This window comes from Nicotiana attenuata, unplaced genomic scaffold (genome assembly GCF_001879085.1).
Source record: "Nicotiana attenuata strain UT unplaced genomic scaffold, NIATTr2, whole genome shotgun sequence".
NCBI lineage: Eukaryota > Viridiplantae > Streptophyta > Magnoliopsida > Solanales > Solanaceae > Nicotiana > Nicotiana attenuata.
In genome coordinates, this window is record NW_017671808.1 from 10,421 (window position 1) to 34,510 (window position 24,090).

At 37.3% G+C, this 24,090-nt stretch overlaps 2 protein-coding genes across 2 annotated transcripts; one reads left to right on the top strand and one right to left on the bottom strand.

Annotated features, from left to right (window-relative positions):
- The first annotated feature begins 6,831 nt into the window (after window positions 1–6,831).
- Window positions 6,832–9,184, top strand: LOC109210353 (reticulon-like protein B9). Its single transcript, XM_019373756.1, has 5 exons — window positions 6,832–7,009; window positions 7,699–7,879; window positions 7,960–8,089; window positions 8,183–8,252; window positions 8,820–9,184. Exons 1-5 carry the CDS (start codon window positions 6,898–6,900, stop codon window positions 8,987–8,989), a joined length of 663 nt encoding a protein of 220 aa, XP_019229301.1. The 5' UTR covers window positions 6,832–6,897; the 3' UTR covers window positions 8,990–9,184.
- Window positions 9,185–12,122: 2,938 nt separating this feature from the next.
- LOC109210354 lies at window positions 12,123–23,997 on the bottom strand. The gene is made up of 12 exons (XM_019373757.1): window positions 23,738–23,997; window positions 23,258–23,356; window positions 23,058–23,142; window positions 21,787–21,856; window positions 20,901–20,961; window positions 20,735–20,788; window positions 20,370–20,526; window positions 20,201–20,291; window positions 19,833–19,942; window positions 14,824–14,930; window positions 12,621–12,731; window positions 12,123–12,529 (listed from the first exon to the last, which is right to left on the bottom strand). The coding sequence occupies exons 1-12, from the start codon at window positions 23,825–23,827 to the stop codon at window positions 12,410–12,412; spliced, it is 1,155 nt and encodes a 384-aa protein (XP_019229302.1). The 5' UTR covers window positions 23,828–23,997; the 3' UTR covers window positions 12,123–12,409.
- Window positions 23,998–24,090: the final 93 nt, after the last annotated feature.

Below are 24,090 nucleotides of genomic sequence, written 5' to 3' on the forward strand. Positions count from 1 at the left end.
ATAGTCGAAAAAATATATAATTTTTTTATAATTTTTATATATAACACACAATATATATATATATATATATATATATATATATATATATATATATATTTTTTCGGCTATTATTTTGAGAACAACTATACATTGTCATTTTGCATTATTTTAGCTTGAAAAGTTAGATATATTAAAAATAGCCAGATTTACAACTGGTCATTCAAAAATAGCCCAATTTCAAAAGTAATCGAAATTTAGCCACTTTTTATATAAAGATAAATCTGAGCGAAAACACTGTTCAAAACCCGGAAAATACTCCAGTATATTATGCTGGAGTTCCAGCATAAGTACACTAGAACTCCAGCATAATATACTGGAGTTCCAGCAAGTATATTGGTCCAGTATAATATACTGGAGTTTGGAGCACCGGTGCTCCAGTCTCCAGTATATTATACTGGAGCCAGCAAAGTATACCGGTCCAGCATAATATGCTGGAGTTCATACACAAGTGCATCGAACTCCAGTATATTATGTTGGACCGGTCTCTATTGCAGCAAAATAGTGACTATTTTTCATTGACTTGGTAAACGCTGGCTATTTTTGATTGACCAGTCCGAAAACTGGCTACACCGTGCTATTTTTACATTAAGTCCTTGGCGGGATCCGTTGATTCCAATTGGGCCTTTGAAAGAGAATGGGCCTAGTTGATTGAATCATAATTTTTAGGAAAAATGACACTGTGTAACCACTTTTAAAATAATAGCCAAAAAATATATATATTGTGTATATATATATTTCTTGATTTTATTCGCAAAAACTATACAAATTTTACACATCTTTGCGGCTACCTATTGTAAGTAGTTTCGACTAGGGGCTAAAAGTCATCTTTACTAATTTTGGCAATAAGTACTTACCAATTGGACACAATTTAATTAATAGCCCAGTATGGCTCTACTATAACTTCTTTTTTTTCTTTTTTTCTTTTTTCTGTTTTGGATGTTTAAAATTTTTGTTCCACTAGAAATGATCTAGGAGTAACGATTCTCAAACAGTGAGAACTGCCAAAATGTAAAAATTACCAATATATTTGGAATTCCCTTTTTTTTTTTACGTTTAATATTAAACGGGGTATTTGCATCTATACCCGCTTTTTGGGTCACGTTTTAACTTGTGCCCGTTTTGCAAAAATAATTGCAAGCGTACCCACTTTTTCGTGTAACTTCAGTATACAGGGCTGAAGTAGCAAAGGCAATCACGCAAAAGTTCAGCATTCTAGTAGACGGGCCTGAAGTAGCAAGTGTGCTGAACCAAGTGTGCTGAAGTTTTTGTTTGTAATTGCTGAACTTAAGCATAGTAGCTGAAGTTTTGTTCTCTATTTACTGAAGTTTTTGTTTGCAATTGTCACGACCCAAGTTCGCCCTCCGTAAACTGTCGTGACGGCACCTAGTCTCTATGACTAGGTAAGCCTAACAATTGCGGAAAAAGGAACAAAATGCGGAAAACTGAAGATAAACAAATGTAGAAGTGTTTAAGATGCCGCTCGGCATATACCAATACAACATCTCAAAAACTGAACAATTCCCAAAACCCGGAATTCCATGAATCACAAGCTAAGAGATACATAAAAAGCTCTAACTCCAGAAATGTCTATCAACAAGGAAAATACAGAAGGGCTAAACTAGTACAGAGAATAGAAAGGGACTCCTCGGTCTGCGGACGCGGCAGATATACCTCGAAGTCTCTACAAAAACGCCTCGCCTCAAGGGTGATAAGAATGAGTGGGAGTACCTGGATCTGCACATGAAAAACATGCGCAGAAAGGGCATGAGTACACCACAGCGGTACTCAGTAAGTGCCAAGCCTAACCTCGATCGGGTAGTGACAAGGAAAGTCAGGGCCCTACTGAGGTTAAATGAAATACAAGGTATAACAGTATAGAATAAGACAGTATAGTTAAGTGCAACAGTAAGAAGTAACACAGGATAGAAAGAACAACAACAGCTATAACAGAGACAAAATAATCACGGAAAGGAATACAGCTCACACAGAGATAACAACCGGGGATCTCCCAGGATACCATCCTGTAGTCCCAAATATAAATACCCAGTGGATCACCCGGGATACCGTCCCGTAGTTCAAATGTAAATATCCAGTTGATCTCCCGGGATACCGTCCCGTAGTTCAAATGTAAATATCCAGTGGATCTCCCAGGATACCGTCCCGTAGTCCAACTCATAGTGCGCGGGGATCTACCGGAATTTCGATCCGTAGTCCCAAATGTAAATACTCAGTAATGGGAGAATCTACCGGGTGCAGTCCCGTAGTTCCAATGTAAAAGTGCAGGGGGATCTCCCGGAATACAAATCCGTAGTCCCAAAGTAAAAATACATGGGGGTCTCCCAGGATACCGTCCCGTAGTCCCAAAGTAAATACACAGCAGCAACACGAAGAATACTCAATTCAATCAAATTTCACACCAAGGTAAAACAGGTATTTCTAACCTAGCATGCTGCACATAATTCAAATAAGGTAGTTGAGCAAATAAGCAATTAAGTCAATTAGATATGCTTCCCTAAGCTAACAGCAAGCTTAAATTGCAAGTAGTATAAACAGGAAAGGAAACACAATTTTAGTTACTTAATGAAAACCGAATTTTCAACAATTAGCACAAGTACGCACTCGTCACCTCACGTACATGGCATTATTTCAAATATCAACAATACCAAATCCTAAGGGGAGTTCCCCCACACAAGGTTAGGCAAGCCACTTACCTCGAACCGGCTCAAAAATCAACCCGAAACCACGCTCTTGCCATGAGTACTCGACTCTAAATGGCCCAAATCTATTCAAATCAAATTACATAATGTAAATAAAACTCCAAGTAACTGATTCCACTAATTAATTCTAAGCTAATACGCGAAATTAGGAAAAATGACCAAAACGCCCCCGGGACCACGTCTCGGAATCGGGGAAAAACTTACAAATTCAGAATCCTCACACTCTCACGAGTTCATGCATACCAAAATTACCAAAATCGGACCTCAATTGGTCCCTCAAATCACCACTCAAGCTCTCTAATATCAAGCTCTAATCCCTCAATTTTCTTCCTTAATTTCCACTAATACCACGATTTAAAAATGGAAAAATGATCATAAACTCAAGTATTGAAGCTTAGGTAGCTTACCTGACTGAAAATCTCCGATTTCCCCTTGAAATTCACTGCCCTAGCTCACTTCCCGTCTTCAAAAATGGAGAACTTAGAAAAAATTCGCGAAGGAAACCTTATATACTTTCTGACCCAGGGATTCCGCACCTGCGGTCCATTACCCGCTTCTGCGGTCTAACCCACCGCATCTGCGATTCTCACTTAAAGGCCTAGGACCGCACATGCGGTCGCTCACTCGCACCTACGCCATCGCAGATGCGTCCAGGCATCCGCTTCTGCGGCTCCTCGCGACTCACCTCTTGGCCGCTCCTGCGGCTTGATTCTGCATCTGCGGGAGTCGCACCTGCCGTCTCTCAACCGCAGATGCGGTTATGACAGCAGCCATAAACTTCAACTGCAACTCCAAATTCCTAACTTTCCGTCAACTATCCGAAATCACCCCGAGGCTACCGGGACCTCAACCAAAAGCACAAACAAGTCCAATACCACTGTTCAAACTTATACAAATCCCCAAAACACCTCAAACAACATCGAATCAACCAATTAGCATCGGATTCAAGCCTAAGAACTTCAAAAACTCTCAAATTACGCTTTCGATTAAACAGTCTATCAAACCTCATCCGAATGACCTGAAATTTTGCACACACGTCAAATTCAACACTACGGAGTTACTCCAACTTCCGGATTTCCATTCCGACCCCGATATCAAAACCCACTATCGAACCAGAAACTTCAAAAATTCAACTTTCGGCATTTCGAGCCCAATTTAAGCTACGGACCTCCAAAATACAATCCGAACACGCTCCTAAATCCGAAATCACCCAACGGAGCAAACGGAACCAACAGAATTCCATTCCGAGGTCGTCTTCATACTGTTCCGACTACGGTCCAAATTCTAAATCTTACGCTCTCATTTAGGGACTAAGTGTCCCAAAACTCTCCGAAACTCCAAATAAATCCTCCCAGCAACTCACAATAGCAGAAATAAATACGGGGAATTCAGTTAATAAGGGATCGGGGCGTTAATTCTTAAAACGACTGGCCGGATCGTTACAGTAATTGCTGAACTTAAGCATAGTAGTTGAAGTTTTGTTCTCTATTTGCTGAAATTTTGTTTGTAATTGCACCAAATAAGCTGAAGTTTTTTTGTCCTGGATTCATTAGTTTTGTCATTAAGCTTTTTCAAAAACTTCAGTAGAAGATGCTGAAGTTATTTAGTTCATTTATAAAAACTTCAGCACTAAATAAGCTGAAGTTTTTTGTCCTGGATAAGCTTTTTCAAAAACTTCAGCAAAAGATACTGAAGTTATCTTCAGCACTAAAAGCTGAAGTTTTTTTGTCCTGGATTCATTAGTTTTGTCATAAAGCTTTTTCAAAAACTTCAGCAGAAGATGCTGAAGTTATTTAGTTCATTGGTAAAAACTTCAGCACTATATAAGCTGAAGTTTTGAAAAAGTTTTCTAACATACTAGATAAATAATCAGATTGCCAACAGTATCTAAATCATAAATTTTGGAAACAATAAACTTGAAAAGAATAGAATTATCATTGTCTACTAACTTACGTAGGTGGAAATATTCACAAATTATTGTCTACTAACTTACGTAATTATTTATAATTTGTTTTTAAATAATCTGATAAACATATTTATAGCAATCATCCCATGAACTGAAGTTTCATAGCAGCACCAACAGCAGCAGCAGCAGCAGCAGCAGCAGAAGAAGAAGAAGAAGAAGAAGAAGAAGAAGAAGAAGAAGAAGAAGAAGAAGAAGACGAAGGAGGAGAAGGAGGAGGAGAAAGGCGGCTGAAGTTGTTTAAAAGTGGGTACAAGTTAAACCTTTTTAAAAAAATAGGTATAGGTTAAATGGGGGCGACCAAATAGGGCGCCCCGTGCAATTTTTACTTATTAAACTTATTGGACTTTTCGAAAATGCTGAACAATAAGGTAGACCTACTTGTTGTAACTTGTAAGCCCAATAAGATAATGGTGCAAATGTGACAAATTTTGGATACAGCCCTTCTGAGTAAACCCAATAAAGAGCCTGTTTGGATTGGCATAAAAAAAGCGACTTCATAGCAGAAATAACTTTTAAGCCAAAAATAATAAATTGGGATTACCTAGTTTATTGCTTTTGGCTTATTTTAAGTAATTTTTAATATTTTTTAAGCACTTTATAGCTTAGTCAAACACTGAAAAAAGTTAAAAAGAACTTAAAAGCTTATTTGACCGGCTTAAAAGCCAATCCAAACTAAGGCTGTGCATGGATCGGATTGGATCGGATTTAGCATGTTTCGGATTTGGATTTCGGATTTCGGATTCTGAAAAGGGCAATCCGAATCCGATCCGAATTAACATTGGATCGGATCGGATTTTAAACTTTGGATCGGATAATTTTTCAGATTGTCGGGTCGGATTGTCACAAAATTACTGGTTAGGACTTAGGACCATTCATCTCCTAAAACACCATTCAATCAGAAAAAACCATTCATCTCCTAAAGCACCATTCAATCAGAATCAAAAAAATTGAGTGAATAAACACCATTCATCTCCTAAAACACCATTCAATCATATTGAGATTCACTGTTGTTGGTTGTGAAATTAGTTGAAGCATCTCTTTCACCAAAATTTTCAACAATTTGAAGTTTATTCGGTGTCTCTGTCTCATCTTCCATCTACCAAAACAAAAAAAATCAAAGTAAAATCAAAAGTTGAAAAATAGAACATGACTGAGACATAAAAGACATAAGAGAAGGAAGAGAGGCGGAAGAAAGAGACATAAAAATCAAAGTAAAATCAGAAGTTTGAGACTTTGAGTCTTTGAGACTCTTCAGTCTTCACTGAAGAGAAGAGAGGCGGAAAAATCTAAGTGAGTGAGGGGGTGTGTAAAAAATGAATAACCCTAAAATTTTAGTGTAGTATTTATATAGGTACATATAGTTTTGGATTTCGGATCGAATCGGATTTAGATCATACCAATCCGAATCCAATCCGAAAATCCGAAATTTTATAAAACACAATCCGTATCCAATCCGAAAATCCGAAATCCAAAAATTCGAAATGGAGTGGATCGGATCGGATTTCGGATATCCGATCCAAATGCACAACCCTAATCCAAACACCCTCAAAATGCGTGAGCTTGCATAAATTGTCGGTTTCAAGCTTGAACAAAATAAGGTAAATAGCGGTAGCCTAGCGGCCAATGTAAAACTCATCAATTTCATCTTAAATTGTGCCTAATAAACAAAATAAAAGGACAATCCGATGTATTAAGTTTCCGCTATGCGCGTTGTAAAAAAGGATCGGACAACATTACATCTATCGCACAATGTCGTTGGTGCCTATCATTTTTACAAGAGGGCGTTTCTAAATGTTAAACACTAATAATTGAGATACAAAGAGATTTTTTTTTGTTAATTGCTACAAGTAAAATAATTTCAATTTTTATGATGTATTTTCTACATGAATCCACCTTACTTTCAATGTTAAAAAATAACATATTCCAAAGAAGTTGAAATAATAATGCTATAACAACAAAGAAGCTAGCTAGGTTTCATTTATGTGAAGCAAAACTTCAATGCTATGCTAAAGCCATTCTTTTCTTTGCTTGTATGTATATACTTCTTAGGCTCCCATATTTTTAGAATTACAACTACCTATAAATTAAAACCCTACTGTTCTCATATTCAAACTTCAATAAGTCCTAAAAGTTCAGCAACATTAGACAATATTTTTCATAAAATCATCAGAAAATATGCCTATCTATTCTTCTGATTCTGATGACCTACGCCCTTCATCTTCAGCACCTCCCAGAAGATTTTTTACTCATGAAAAACCCATGCATGCAATTCTTGGAGGAGGAAAAGGTATATTCATTTATTTATTCTTTTAAAAAATTCAATTTTGCAGCATTTCCAATTCTAAATCTTTTAGCTATTTTCCGACCCACTTAAAAAAAAATTATTTTAAAAATCATGATGTGTCACATGGTGAAAGACGAAAGTAGAGTCACGTAGATATTTTGTAAGGTGAATTATTAACGTGACTATACTTACATGACAATTTTATTTTAATTAGCATATTTTTCTTTCTTTTTTCTGATATATAGGCGTAGTTGAGTTAGATACTAGTATAAAAATTAGTTTTATGACTTTAGATACATTTTATGTAGTTTCCACGTTATTTTATATGGCATTATTACTAGTTATTGTTATTGCTTTTCCATCTATTTTCTGTTTCTTACGATACTGCTGATATTACTTTTTTGGCTTCTGTTGCTGTCACTGATCTATTGTCTATTATTTATTTTCTTCTTCTTGAGCCGAATGTCTTTCGGAAATAGCCTCTCTACTCCTCCAGGGTAGGGGTAAGATCTGCGTACAGTCGTACGCTATACCCTCCTCAGACCCCACTTGTGGGATTTTACAGGGTGGTTGTTGTTGTTGCTGTTGTTGTTGTTGTTGACTTTATAGGTACAATAAACGGAAAGTTGAATAACAATCCATAAAATTATATAATGATATACCTTGGTTTTTTTCCTTTAATTTCTTTGCAGTTGCGGACATATTATTATGGAGGGACAGGACGTTAACAGCTTCAATATTAATGGGATTCACAGTAATTTGGTCCCTTTTTGAAGTTATGGACTACAATTTTGTGACTCTATTGTGTCACATCTCCATGATCTTGATGTTAATTCTCTTCATTTGGTCTATGGGAGCTGGATTTGTTGATTGGTAATTTTACACTATATATATTCGAGTTTAACATATATATATCGACAGTATAAAGAATTTTTATATTTATTATTTTGTAGGAGTCCTCCCGATTTTCGGGCAATTATGATATCAGATTCAACATTCAGATGGTTATGTGGGAAATTCAATTCTATTATAGGGAAATTCTATGACATTTCATCTGGGAAAGATTTAAGAACATTTTTCCTGGTACATATCACATTTCATATGCAATTTTATTCGGCCCTTTTCCTTTTATTTTCTATTGAATTTTGTTTAACTCCATTTTTTTTATGGGTCTAGGCAATCACTTTCCTATGGATATTATCAGTTATTGGAAATTACTTCAGCTCTCTGAATCTATTGTACTTAGGTAAGGTTTTCCAATCTTGACCTCATTTTTGTTTCTTTTATAGCATACTCACTCCGTTTCATTTTATGTGAATTTGTTTGACTGAGTAAATAATCTAAAAAAGAAAAAGATTTTTGGGACGTGTTTTTTTAAACATATACCATGACAATTTTGTGGCTGTGAACTCATGTCATTGACAGCAAAATGAGAAATCTAAAGTTAAATTATTTTCAAATATAAAAATGTGTCGTTCGTGTTTAATTCTTAACAGACTAAAAAGGAAATAATGCCCTTAAAGAATGGAAAAGTTCTATATTTGGAAATGATTTAACTTTATTTTTTTTTAAATTTTACCCCTAATGACATTCTTTTACCGCCACCAAAATATCATGTAATGTTTAAAACCGCATGCATGTTCCAAAATTAAATCTTTCTTAAATTTTGTGTCAAGTTAAATACACTCACATGAGATGAAACTGAGGGAATAATTAACACGAAAATCGAAAATATTCAAAAAGGCTGGATTCAAACTCGTGACAATATAATTCGAATTATATATGAATGGATGTGTGTTGAATTGGTTTGTAGGGTTTATGTGCCTGGCAACATTACCAGCTTTGTATGAAAGGTATCAAAATGAGGTGGATTATCTAGTAAGCCAAGGTAACCAAGATATGAAGAAACTATACAAGAAATTTGATACAGAAGTTCTAAACAAGATTCCAAGAGGACCTGTCAAGCAAAGGAAAAAGTATTAAGTCATCTCTCAAAGTTGAAAAAATAAAAAATAAAAAGAAGTTCAAGAAAATCAGCTGTGGATATGTTTGAATTGTAAACAATTTAATTGTAAATATAAATGCTGTAAAAGATGAAGAAATTATGTTGTTACTGCTGTAATTACTTGTAATTTCATACAACTTCGAGAGGTAATTTAATTGGACCATGCCTTCTTAGCTCATCTCTCATGATTTTAGATAAATCATAGATAACGAAGAAATCGAGGTTTATCTTTTCTTAATGAGTCTTATGCGACGTGGACATGATTTAATCAGACCAGTAAGTTATTATTATATATGAATAGTTAAAATGAAAAAGGATCATGCTTGTTGCCCGCTCATGATCGATTAGGTTGAAAAAATAAAGGATTTCTAACCATCTTATTATCCTATAACAGGGGCAGAGCTACAGTTCTACTTACGGGTTCGACAGAAATCACTAACTTTAATTCAAATCCTGTTCAATGCTCAGTTAGCTAAGTTTTTTCGAATTTAAAATTCATAAATTTAAAATTGTAGCTCTATCTCTGCTCGTGACAAGTGTCATATCCATAGGCGAATGCAGTGTGGAAGTTATGGGTTCAATTGAACCCATAACTTACGACGCGGAGTAGAAATTTATGTGTAAAAATTTTATAAAATTGCAAAAATAATAGATTTGAACTCATAACTTTAAAAATATAATGTGTTCAACGTTAAAAATCTTAAAAGTTGAACCCACAGAGTTTAAATCCTGGATCCACGTCCGGTCATATCCATCTATGTTACACGAAGACAAGTCCCAATCGTCATTGCCTCGAAGCTTAGAATTCATATACATAGATATGCTGGAACGTGAACCTCTGGAAGTTTCGATTACCTCATGAAGAATCTTTACATGCATTTAAACCAAATATCCAGATGTCACTGGATATTGTTTGAATTAAATGGAAGTGTTGACTTTCCATTAAGAGTTATTCAGGGTCTCTTATTCTCTTTTTTGTTTTATATATTTAGTTATTGTCTAGTACGCAGCAATAACTACGAAGATTAAAATTTCATGGCTATTTAAAAATGTCGTTAAATTTCTAAGTTATAAAAATTAAATAGTAAAAACTAATTCCTCATTTTTGCTATAATAATTGTGAAATGTTGTGGCAAGAATGACCAATTCACTCCAAGTTGTAATTAAGTCATACGCCAACTTATCCAACCAACTTACTCAATATTGTAATCGAACTACAAGCTAAATTACTTAAAGTTGTAAGTCTTTAGTATTTTTTTAACCTGTAAGTCAATTTACTTAAAAAGTTGTAGTCAAACTTCCCACCAACTCATTCCAGCTAGCAAACAAGTTACTACCAAACAACTTTCAAAAATAAACTAAAAATTCACAATATTGTTCTAGCAAGTGTGATGGTAGTAGCATGAGAACTCAATATTCCGAAATATACTATGATATCCTATGCACAACCATTTCTTGGCAACCAGAGAGGAGATAGCAATACGCTTTACAAGTTCGGCAGAACCCAGTAGCTTTAGTTCAAATTATGTATTTATCTTAAATAACTACTTTTATCCCGTTTAAACGTTTAAGCTGAAGCATAAGAATGACGGATTTGTGTCCATCGTGTGATCACAGCCGGTAACGCATTTCTCTTTTCTTGGGGGTCCCTGTGTAAGGGCGGACAGGAATGCCTACCCCTCTAAATCAGTCTTCCTCCGCCCGAATCGGAATCAAAGTAGTATCCACCTTCTTCCTTTGCCGGTATCCTAAGATCGATCTCTTAACTAAGTCATTTCACACGTTGCACTGAGAACAAGGGACTGATCCCGTACCGTGCTACTGCCTTAACCTAGGAAAACAATTGAATATGTACAAATTATTAATTTAAGACCCAACAACTTAAACGGATTACAACCCCAAACTCATAAGCTTCAAATCCTTGCTCATCATGTTGGCAACCACCTAACTAAACCTAATAAAGGGTAAGCATAAAGAGTATATATAATCAAGGGCTTTTTCCACTTTTAACCCCCAGCAGAAACTATTTACATTTGATAGCCGAAAAAGTGTATAAAATTTATATAATTTTTGTATATAACATAAAGAATGTATTTATATACATAAAATATACATTTTCCGACTATTATTTTAAGAGCGGCTATACAATGTCATTTTCCCTATAATTAATCAACTTGAACCTCCCAGTTTTATGAAAGGTCAAATAAAGGTATTTATCAAATCGAAGAAAAAAATATCCCACTAGTTACGCTCGACAACTTTTGCAATTGTGTGAATCACAAATAATAATCTGTTCCCACTACATTTAGCCATGTGCCCAAGTATTCTACCATATTTGGATAAGCACTGCCAAAAAGTCAGAACCCTTTACCCAAAACACAAGGTAGTTTATTTTGACCACTCATTATTAAGTCTCAACCATCCTTTAAAACCATCAACTGCCTTCCTAACATGATAGGAGAAACTCATTTTTTGGTGATAAGAAGTCAGTAGAACTGCTCTTATCAAAACACCTGTTAAAATAGCCACTTAGACAAAATATGGTTAGGGAATTGAAAGCAACAGTGGGAAGCTGGGAAGGAAGTGGTGTTGAAGATATTGCACAGATTGGCATTTGGGGTCTGTGGTTGATGATTTTGGTTAGTCTTTGTATCTTTTCAACAATCATCTTCTCTTGTGCAGATGGTATTTCTAAAGAGAAAGAAGCGACAACCCATACCGATAATTATGGCGCCGGATGTGGTGCAGGCTGTGGTGCCGGATGTGGAGCCTGAAAAGTAAGAAAAGGAAAGGGGGGAAAAAGGAAATAGTGAGAATCGAATCCACACCTATTATGTGGAAGACTTCCACTGATACTAGTAGACTATAAGTCTTGCTGAGAAATTCCTTTCCTTCTGCATACTCTCTATTTGTAATGGGGCTGGGTTTCTCTTGGGGGTTTGGGGAGGGGGCGGGTGATAGCTCGATTACATTTCATTGCAATACTATGGTGGCGATGTTCAACTGTACAATTCTCTGTCAGATATTTTTGTGAGTAGACAGTAAGCAATAGCCCAAAAAACGTCCTACTGAAGAAAAAGAATAACTTAAGTCAATGATTTAAGTATATAATTAACAGAAGCCTTGGTTAAAGGTCATAAAATTTAAAAACCAAGCATCAATTAATATACAAATGTTAGAAAGAATACCCATATCAGAGTATAACAATTCCTCGCATTCTCAGTTCTATGGAGACTTGAAAGAGAAAACTATGAAAGAACTGATAAAGCTTACTTTCTTGGTTATCACTATACTGTCCTTTTTGTTTTGCCCTTTATTTTTATGTTACATAGACAAGTAATTGCTTAGACAATGCCAAGTAACAATGCAGAAAGGTTAAGTGAAATTATGCAAACAGCTTACAAAAGGCCTTGACTCTTCCTAATTTCGGTGGAGGATATATCCACGCGGAATTTCTCGACCGGTATGGGGACAAACATGTCTTTTAGCTCTGCTGGAATGTCAAAATCCTCAAGAACCTAGAGAAATTACATGATACAAAATTCTTAAGAGCTTCGAAAAGCTAAAGTGATAAAATACATGAAGGCCGCAGAGAATTTGTTAGTGTACCTTGAAAGTTCCATTAACATTTCGACCACCAACTAGAAAAGTACATCCTGTGTTTTTACATCCCAGAAGTATCTCCAACATCTTTCCATAGTCATCACCATAATACTTTGGCTGGCAAGAGTAACTTGCAGAAATCAGTATGTACATCTTGTAAAGCTTCCTATTCTATAGCAGCTTATCGCCCCATTTATCAGAATAAGTTGATTATGCAAAATCAGAATTTAACCACAAAATAAAGACCACCTTTTCTATTTCCGAGCACACATCTTTGTTTAATCTCCTTCTACCAACTTAATCTTATAGTTTGACTGCCAATGTTTCTATACATAAATATAACTTTGCATCAGGTGCTAGTTCAGCAGATACTTTTAGAAACCAGCCGGATAGCTAGATTCTATCACAAATTTTGACACAAATTATCTTCCTACCAAAAATTGTGTTCCCAAACTAAGTAGATGAGACCATGAATTCTAGTCCAGTCAAACCTCTCTATAACAACCTCGTTTGTTCTGAATATTTTTGGATGTTATAGCGAAGTCCTGTTATAGAGAACATATATTATAACATAATTTAAAATAGGTTCCGGAAAAGTTGGCTTTTATAGTGAGGTGTTGTTATAGAGAGGTCTGATTGTACAAGAAAACACAAAAAGATTTAAGAAAATAAAAGGACACCAGCCTATCAAGTACCACCAACAATGCTGCCGTTTTTGTTCACTAACAAAAGTACAAAACATGAAGCACACGGTCCCAGCATTTTCCAGATAGGCAGATTTCTATTACTGTTAAGCCCAAGTTTAACTATCAGCAAACATCAAGGGCAGCCCAAGAAACCTTTCACCTCAGCATGTAATGAGCTACAAAGACTTATGAATACAGTGACAGAGAAAGGGAGCAAGCTACTCTGCAGCAAAAGTCTTTAGAATAATTGATATAGGTAATATCACACATCAAATTGAATTACAGCTCTCTTTTTTTGGATGAAGTATTATTGAACTACAGCTCTTCTGATGTCAAAGCTACTAAAAGGTGTCATAGCATTGAAGTTGAAGTCTTTACCAAAAGAGTTGTGGGACACTTGACCAAAAGAATGTAAAATAACTAAATAAGATAGTGATACAACCTAGGGAGAACCACACCCCAAAAGCTAGCTATTAAGGTGGGAGAGCCCAAGGCTACATAAATCCCACATCAACACTTTGTAGCACCGATGTGGGACTCAAGTCTCATTCCTTGCAATAGTTCATAACAAAGCACCACGCTCCGCATCCGTCGTCCTGGACGGCTATGCGCTAGACATTTCTAGCCCCGGGCGAACACTGCAATACCGGCGTCACCATCCAAGGCACGGTGGGCACAGAGAGTGGTGGATGGCTCTGATACCATTGATACAACCTAGGGAGAACCACACCCCAAAAGCTAGCTATTAAGGTGGGAGAGCCCAAGGCTATATAAATCCCACATCAACACTTTGTAGCACCGATGTGGGACTCAAGTCCCATTCCTTGCAATAGTTTAAATGGGACTTGAGTCCCACATCGGTGCTACAAAGTGTTGATGTGGGATTTATATAGCCTTGGGCTCTCCCACCTTAATAGCTAGCTTTTGGGGTGCGGTTCTCCCTAGGTTGTATCAATGGTATCAGAGCCATCCACCACCCTCTGCGCCCACCGTGCCTTGGATGGTGACGCCGGTATTGCAGTGTTCGCCCGGGACTAGAAATGTCTAGCGCACAGCCGTCCAGGACGACGGATACGGAACGTGGTGGTTTGTTATGAACTATTGCAAGGAAGGACTTGAGTCCCACATCGGTGCTACAAAGTGTTGATGTGGGATTTATGTAGCCTTGGGCTCTCCCACCTTAATAGCTAGCTTTTGGGGTGTGGTTCTCCCTAGGTTGTATCAGGGAGATGACCTAGAAAGTCAAAGAGCACATAAAGTGCATAGACCGCTCTATAACTTATGGTTCTTTAGGCAAGTAGTGAGAACCCAAGGACAGTTCTGGGAAACAACATTTCCCAGACAGAAAGAGGTCGACGCTTTTCTGATGTTATGTTATTAGAAATGAAAAGCAAAATACTTAGAGATGTATGAGAGTGAGAGAGAGAGAGAGAGTGAGTGAGAGAGAGAGAATGATATCGAATTTACTAAATTCTTGATTTCATGTAATCACAATTTTGTAGAAGAAATTGACAAAACCTTACATGTACAAGTCTTGCAACTGTGTCAGCACCAATGACAAAAGCACTGCCAGGAAAAAGTTCTGCTTTCTTGTAGAAATATGGCTGGTTAGACACTATCACCGTCTTTCCTGCATTTCAAAGGCTGAAGCCATTCAAACACCAGCATATTTTGATAATGGAAGTAGGGAAGAATTTAATGCCACGGCTAAGTCTTTTCTCTTCTCGGATAACATGAAATTTGGAATATTACTTCTCTTCATACTAGGATATGAAACTGGTATGGCTAAACTGTACCGAGAGCATATACTTCTCTCGAATTTCTTTTTCTTGTGTTTCTATTTGTATTGAATTAATAACGGAGAGGCGCTTTAATGATCAGTTTCCATCAGATGGTACGAGAAAACCTCAAACTACAGTTCAGCATTCAAAGCCTTCGCGAAGTGTTGGAAAAGAATCAAAAACAAGCTCATCATAGCCAATTCTCAACCCCTGCTTTCTGTGAGGTCTCAATTTAATTTGACGAAAAAATTAACTTCACTTTTCTATTTGTTAGTTTTATTGTATAAATAGTAGTAAATAACCCTAATCCCATATGTATTAGGAGTAGGACATGTATTGTATATATAGGGCTCATTGTAGCATTGACAATTAATTAATCAATAATAGATTCTTCTCCCGTGCATTCTCACATGGTATCAGAGCATCGGTGAGAAAAGATCGTTGTGCGTCATTCCAACGACATCCGGGAAGAAAGAACTCTGTCACCGTGCAATTTTCCGGTGACCTAAGTGACTGATTGCGTCAAAGTCACTAATTATCAGTGTTGTGCAAAATCCAACACCACCACAAGGTTCCCAAGAGAGATCCGACCAAACCCCAGAAAAATCCACCGGAAAATACCCACCCACGGCGCCGTCACGCGCCTGTCGGAGTTACAGACGCCGGCGCGTGTGACCTCTTCCGGTCAGATTTTGAAAACAATTCTTCAGGACAGCTTACTCTCCTCATTTTTCCGAGCCTACCCATCAAGTTTACATCAGATTCCGACGACTTTTTTTATTTTCCGGCGAGCTAGGTGAACAGTAACAGTCAAACAGTGATTTCCAAACCATTTTCTGACCTTTTCCGGCGTGAACATTATAATGTCATTCTTAGACTCACAATTCGTTGGATCGAATGCATTAAATCCAATCCAGATGGTTTCTTTACCGGATTATATTGAGTTCCTTCAGTACAAAGCACGTAAACAGACATCTTCAGGATTAGCCTCCGTTGTTCTAACAAATAGTAGCATGAATTGTGTCTCCCAATCTTCACCTTCTGAGTCTTGGGTCATTGATTCAGGTGCATCTGATCATATTTCTGGTAACAAATCTCTTTTCACTAGTATCTCATATTCTCAATCTCTTCCAACAGTCACAATGGCCAATGGGTCTCAAGCCATGGCAACTGCAATAGGTCAAGCAAGTCCACTTCCTTTCTTACCTTTAGACTCGGTTCTTTATGTTCCTGGTAGTCCTTTTAATCTCATAGCCGTTAGTCGCTTAGCCAAATCACTTAAATCTGCTGTTTTATTTCTTGATGACCTTGTTTTTACACAGGAACGCAGTACAGGGCGGATCATTGGTATCGGACGTGAATCAGATGGACTTTATTACCTTATCCTTGCAAAATCACATGGACTCGCATCTTGTCTTCCTCCAATAACTTCTCTCGTTACTGATTCACCAGATTTACTACATAAACGGTTAGGACATCTCAGTTTGTCAAAACTTCAGAAAATGGTACCTGGCTTATCTCACTTGTCCACTCTAGAGTGTGAGTCGTGTCAGCTCGGTAAGCATACCCGCTCCCATTTCCCGCGGCGTCTTGATAATCAAGCAGAGTCACATTTTTCTTTAGTACATTCAGATGTTTGGGGTCCTAGTCGGGTTAGTTCTACCTTAGGATTCCGCTACTTTGTCAGTTTCATTGATGATTATTCCAGGTGCACTTGGATATTTTTGATGAAAAATCGATCTGAGTTGTTTTCTATTTTCCAGACCTTCCACGCTGAAATTCAAAATCAATTTGGGGTTTCTATCAGTACATTTCGTAGTGATAACGCCCTAGAGTATTTGTCTTCCCTATTTCAGCAGTTTATGAACTCCCATGGGATTATTCATCAAACATCTTGTCCGTACACATCCCAACAAAATGGGGTAGCTGAAAGAAAGAATAGACATCTTATTGAAACTGCTCGTACCCTACTCATACAATCTCATGTTCCGCTACGTTTTTGGGGGATGCAGTTCTTACATCTTGTTATCTTATTAATCGTATGCCATCTTCAGCTATCCAAAATCAAGTTCCATTCTCTGTCCTGTTTCCCCACTTACCTTTGTTCTCTCTTCCACCCCGTGTTTTTGGGAGTACGTGCTTTGTTCATGACCTTACTCCAGGAAAAGATAAGTTAGCTCCTCGTGCTCTTAAGTGCATATTTCTGGGTTACTCAAGAACGCAAAAGGAATATCGATGTTATTCTCCTGACCTTCAGCGATTTCTTATGTCTGCTGATGTTACCTTCTTTGAAACCCAGTCATACTTCACAGGTCCAGTTAATCACTTAGATATTTCTGAGGTGCTACCCGTTCCTTCTTTTGGAGATTCAGTCCCTATCTCCCATTCATCTTCCTCCATAGCTCCACCGCCTACAGTTCCAGTTGCAACTCCACCACCTATAGCTCCAGTGTCATCACCGAGTCCAGTGCCACCACCTAGTCCAGCTCAACCTTCTACAGCTCCACCACTCCTGACTTATCATCGTCGTCCGCCCCCAGCATCAGGCCCAGCTGATTCACGTCCTGCACCTGACCCTGCTAATACTGCGGACTTGTCTCCTCTTAATCAGCCGATTGCACTACGAAAAGGTATACGGTCCACACTTAATCCTAATCCTCATTATATCGGTTTAAGTTACCATCGTCTCTCATCATCTCATTGTGCATTTGTGTCATCTTTGTCCTCTGTTTCCATCCCTAAGTCTACAGGTGAAGCACTATCTCATCCCGGATGGCGACAGGCTATGATTGACGAGATGTCTGCTTTACATATGAGTAGTACTTGGGAGCTTGTTCCTCTTCCTTCGGGTAAATCGACTGTTGGTTGTCGTTGGGTGTATGCAGTCAAAGTTGGTCCAGATGGCCAGGTTGATCGACTTAAGGCTCGTCTTCTTGCCAAAGGATATACTCAGATATTTGGACTCGATTACAGTGATACTTTCTCTCCCGTGGCTAAAATTGCATCAGTCCGCCTTTTTCTATCCATAGGCTGCTGTTTGTCATTGGCCTCTCTATCAGTTGGACATTAAGAATGCTTTTCTTCATGGTGACTTTGAGGATGAGGTTTATATGGAGCAACCACCTGATTTTGTTGCTCAGGGAGAGTCTAGTGGCCTTGTATGTCGGTTGCGCCGGTCCCTCTATGGTCTAAAGCAGTCTCCTCGAGCCTGGTTTGGTAAGTTCAGCACAGTTATTCAGGAGTTTGGCATGACTCGTAGTGAAGCAGATCACTCTGTATTTTATCGACATTCTGCTTCAAGTCTCTGTATTTATCTGGTCGTTTATGTTGACGATATTGTTATTACCGGCAATGATCAGGATGGTATTAGTAAGTTGAAGCAACATCTCTTTCAGCACTTTCAGACTAAGGATCTGGGCAGATTAAAGTATTTTCTGGGTATTGAGGTCGCTCAGTCTAGCTCAAGGTATTGTGATCTCACAATGGAAGTATGCCTTAGATATTCTTGAGGAGACAGGAATGACAGGTTGTAGACCTGTTGACACTCCGATGGATCCGAATTCTAAACTTCTGCCAGGACAGGGGGAGCCTCTTAGAGATCCTGCAAGATATAGGCGGTTGATTGGTAAATTAAATTACCTCACAGTGACTAGACCTGACATTTCCTTTCCTGTGAGTGTTGTGAGTCAGTTTATGGATTCTCCCTGTGATAGTCATTGGGATGCAGTTGTCCGCATTCTTCGGTATATAAAATCAGCTCCAGGCAAAGGCTTATTGTTTGAGGATCGAGGCCATGAGCAGATCGTTGGATACTCAGATGCTGATTGGGCAGGATCACCTTCTGATAGACGTTCTACGTCTGGATATTGTGTCTTAGTATGAGGAAATTTGGTGTCTTGGAAGGGCAAGAAACAGAATGTGGTTGATCGGTCTAGTGCAGAAGCAGAATATCGAGCAATGGCTATGGCCACATGTGAGCTAATTTGGATCAAACAGTTGCTCAAGGAGTTGAAATTTGGTGAGATTAGTCATATGGGACTTGTGTATGATAATCAAGCTGCTCTTCATATTGCGTCAAATCCAGTGTTCCATGAGAGAACTAAACACATCGAGATTGACTGTCACTTTGTTAGAGAAAAGATACTCTCGGGAGATATTGCTACAAAATTTGTGAAGTCGAATGATCAGCTTGCTGATATTTTCACCAAGCCCCTCACTGGTCCTCGTATTAGTTATATATGTAACAAGCTCGGTACATATGATTTATATGCACCAGCTTGAGGGGAGTGTTAGTTTCATTGTATAAATAGTAGTAAATAACCCTAATCCCATATGTATTAGGAGTAGGACATGTATTGTATATATAGGGCTCGTTGTAGCATTGTCAATTAATTAATCAATAATAGATTCTTCTCCCGTGCATTCTCACACTATTGGTTCCTTATCAAGGATATGTCTGAATGCAAATAGAGTTCTGTTACTCTGTATAATAGAACCAGAGGCAAGCAAGACCACCACGCCATTCTAATATCACTTTCCTCTGCTAAATATTTCCTTTCTCCTTTTTCTTCTATTGAAACTTAGATAACTCAAGTTTGGAACCATTTCACCTGGTACACTGATCCTCTTCAGAGGTTTGATTGATCTAAATTTCATCACTATCTTAGACCTTGCTTTTCATTTTACAATACCTAAAGATTAAAAATATTAAGATGTGCGTAAAACATGATAACATATATGTACAGTCATACCAACTTTTTCAAATTGCTTAACACGATCTTTGATTTGAGATATTGCCAATGGAGGTTTGTCTGCATTGACAGCTGACAACTCAAAGCATGGATATCCACCACCACAAATGCTGCATGAAATAAAAACATGAAGTGAATAATATTCCACAAAAAGCATAATATTTCTCTCTGCAAGTGAAGCCTTCAAACTCGAAGCTCAAAAATGTGCTACACATCTTCTCGTTTCTTTTCCCTGTAAATTTTGAAGGAAAAAGTTTGGCACTCTGCAGAAAGATTCCTTAAGAGATAAACATATCTTTTCTCAATCTGTACAAGAAATCAATCTTTTCAATAGTTGAAAATCACACTCGATGGTTAGAGATGTGTACCTAGTTGCAATTTCCAAGAGCTTAACGTGACCATCATGCAATGGATTAAAGGAACCAGATAGAATTATTTTCCTTTGTGCATCAGACGTGTCTACAAAATTCCTGTATCAACATATGTACTGAATCTTTGGCTTCTGAAAGTGAATATCTTGATTGCATTTAAACATACCTCTTGAGAATGGATACATTTTGAAGCATATAGTCCCGGTGAGAAGTTGCTCTAGCTCTTCATCTTCGTCAAACTGCCTTTCATATTCATCTGGAACTTCTGATTCAGTCAAGTCTGGAACAAATGTTCCTGGAACCTTGCTAGCATTTGCAATTGCCTGAACCAGATGGCAGAAGCTAATATAATAGGATAGATAAATCAAGTATAGAAGGATTAGCCATGTGCTCATACATTTTGTTCAGTCATATGTACATTTAGCTAATGAAACCAGTGCAGTTGTATGTTGAACTTGTATAATCACCCAAATCGGAGTATGAAACGTTCTAATTCCTCTTTTAGAAAATATCTCAAAATTTTATACACACCTTGATTAAGTATTGACTTGAGACTCCATCTTCCTGCTCACGAGTCCGCAGCCCCTGTATTTGTTCATTCAGTTTAAGCGAAATAAATACTTCAGCAATTGAAATCCAAATATCCTAATATAAAGAAGGTAAAGATGACAACATGAGAAATACGCATGAATAATACCTTAGTTAAAGTAACAGTCGAGGACCAAAGCCGGTCAGACGTTCTGGTTGACAAGTGAAACCTACTCATAAAGCACTAGCTTAGAAGGAGATCCAAATATTGATGTGCAACTGAAAGAGTTATACATTCACAAATCAAAAATGGCAATGCTAGGAACACCAATGACTTGTCAAAGGCATCTTTGTAGAGATCCAAACATGGTCTACAGGCATCTTGAAGGGATAGAAACATTTCAGACTTAATTATAGCAACAATGTTTGGTGCTTTATTCTAACACGAACACAACTCAGCAACATTTTTCGATAGAAGGATCCGTCTGTGTTCTTAACATCATGCATATAAGATATCGACAAAAGTTCTTGCTTTCTTGATAATAATCATCGGCAGAAGAAAGAATACAAATTCAAAATCAGGTTGCGCATGTGGTATTAACAAGAAGTTCATCAACCACAGAAAAAATATACTATCCCTGATTGCAGAATCTTTTCTCATGAAAAATGAGGAAAAAAGGGCAGTTATTTCCACCCACATCATAAAGATCAAGGAGGAACAGCTGTCATTAATAACATCTTGTGCTTGGATAACCACCCTCTAGTTAACCAGCCCCACTTTTCAAAGAGAAATATACTAATATATCTTAGCATATCTTGTTTTCCCTTAATTTGATCCATTTAATGTTGTAAGGAAAAGTGAATGGTAATTAGGGTAGTCACACTATAGAACAGAAACCTCATGTGAATCATTCAATGAAACCTGCCCTATACCCCTCCTAGTGAATCTAGGAAACATACAACAAAAATGACAAACACCGAACACAAGGTGCTCCTAAGCGAATAAGAATCTGAAAGGATATATCAGGGTAAACTGACAGATGCAACAAGAATACCTATGATCTCCACGTTTTGGACGTGCACTAGCCAAGGCACCAGTAAAACCCACACCCAAAACTGGTGAACCTGTACATTCAAACAAATTTCTGCATGTTAAATAAAAACAACATAGATCAAAGAATAAAATGCTACTCCCTCCGGTCCACAATAAGTGACCAATTTGCTTTTTTATTTTGGTCCAAAATAAGTGTCCATTTATATAATCAAGACAGAATTCAAGTTGTTTTTACAAAATTAACCTTATGTCATATCCCTAAAAAGTTTTCTTACTCCTCACATTAAATATTTAATTAAGGGTAGTTTAGTCATACTAGGTATTTTTGTATAGAATTTAGTATTTTTCCTAATGGGCGTGCTAAAAGCAAATTGGTCACTTATGTGGACCGGAGGGAGTATTAAATAATAAATGAGGAAACTTTGTAATACACATAGGCGTAAAACAGTCTACCTTTGACTCAAAGTGACATCACTAGTTTTACGACCATACACACAATCCAACATAAAAATGAGTAGTGATAAAAATCTGGTTTCTCCTTTTTGTGAAAGAGATCATTTATCAGAAAGAGTAATAACAAAACCTGTGCTGATACCTAGTAACTGAAAAGATGGTACATTTTGGCTTCTAGACTGTACATTTAACCTTTATACATCTTCAATAGCAAGCACAAATTTCACACTAGAATGTGTATTATAGCTTGTGCCTTGTCATAACAGGAAAACCTTCATCATTTAGCCAAGGCATACAAATCATTACAGATACCTATATCAAATAGACCACTCATGATTAACTCAAGTGGTCATCTATGATATGAGCTGTATAGTGTCTTCCAACCACTTGAATTTGACACTTGAAAGTTTTGCTTTCTAAATCAATTGTCAACACGCTTAACTATCAATGAACTAACATCAACACTAAACTAGTTAGAGTCAGCAAAAGATGCGACATGAGGACTCTCCATGAAGTTCACACCCTAGTACTATGATCGCCTAAGCACACTTTACTTCCGAGTTTTGATATGATCCATTACATTATTGTTAGTATGATCGCATCTCTCACATCTTTAATCTATTTACCTGCCTCCTTTATTCTTAGAGCTGGCTATGCTTTGGCTGCTCATACGGAGTTTTCTCAATTCTCCTAACTACAATTAGAAAATTGAAATAAATGTGTGAGCCAAATTCGTTTAGCTAAGAGATGCATGTACATGATAAAACCACATAATTCACAATCGAACGACAAAAATTCCAATAAATCCAAAGTCAAGACCTGGTTTAGAAAGCTTTAATGCTCTATTATAAGCCAACAATGCCATTTCCTCAGCCGTTTGCGAACTAGCTGCTTGAGCAGGAACCTGTCCCAGACAAAAGGAAACTCGCAAATGCTTCAGCAGTAAAATCGCGATAATTTCAAATTCAATCAATAAAATATAAAAGAAAAATAACGATTGAACTTGAACATTAAATGACCTTGCCAAGTAATTGAATCAGAGACATTCTTGAATAAGTAACTATGGATTCAAGCACCGTGTTTGATGCTCCTGGAACTGACATCAACCACCCCAGTGCCTGCTCAAATTGTTATATTTCATCAAAAAAATGCTATAGCTCAGTTGATAACATATAGAGATGCCTTAATATCTCATATGAGTTTAACTTATGTACATTGGCAGAATATATTTAAACTTTTTATGCACTCATATTAAATTGACCTAAAACATGATATTGATCAGTTTTAATAACACTTCAAAAAAAGATGCTATGATCAGTTGATAACACAAAGATGTCTTCATATTTCATGCTTATGAGATAAACTTCTATCCACTGACAGTATATATTTAAAAAAACATTTACACAAAAATTGACCTAAGAAAAAAGTTATTAGCTGTTCATCACAAGTCCAATATGTAATTAAGAAAACAGTTTTACACTGTCAGTGCATACGCTTACCTGAGAGGCACCTCCGGAGAGATAAATGACAGCTTGAGTAGGAGAGGAGTGTATCGCTTCTACAAGAGCTCGAAGGCGACTATCGGTCATCGTCGCCGTTGCCGTCGCCGTCGATGGACGACTGCGATTACCTTCGCGTAATTTTTCGCCGATTTTGTCTCTTTTCGGTCAAATTGATTTCGTTGACACGGTATCGTTTCTAGCACTACAAGATATGAGGAAAGTGCCAAAGCGAAACCCGTAGTGTACCTATTCCTCTTTTGCTTTTCTTTTTTTCTTTTTTGGCGCAGCAAGAGAATATTGAAGTGGAACAATAAAATATCAAACTAAAATGAAAAATGAGATTTTTTTTT

Bases quoted from the DNA above. Each gene is read 5' to 3' on its own strand.
- LOC109210354 (XM_019373757.1), bottom strand. From the start codon at position 23,827: ATGACCGATAGTCGCCTTCGAGCTCTTGTAGAAGCGATACACTCCTCT. The intron at 20,292-20,369 runs GTATGTTTAAAT...GGAATTTTGTAG, and splicing joins AATGTATCCATTCTCAAGAG to ACACGTCTGATGCACAAAGG. The intron at 12,530-12,620 runs GTACACTAACAA...TAATTTCTCTAG, and splicing joins ATGTTAATGGAACTTTCAAG to GTTCTTGAGGATTTTGACAT.
- LOC109210353 (XM_019373756.1), top strand. From the start codon at position 6,898: ATGCCTATCTATTCTTCTGATTCTGATGACCTACGCCCTTCATCTTCA. The intron at 7,010-7,698 runs GTATATTCATTT...ATTTCTTTGCAG, and splicing joins AATTCTTGGAGGAGGAAAAG to TTGCGGACATATTATTATGG. The intron at 8,090-8,182 runs GTACATATCACA...TTATGGGTCTAG, and splicing joins ATTTAAGAACATTTTTCCTG to GCAATCACTTTCCTATGGAT.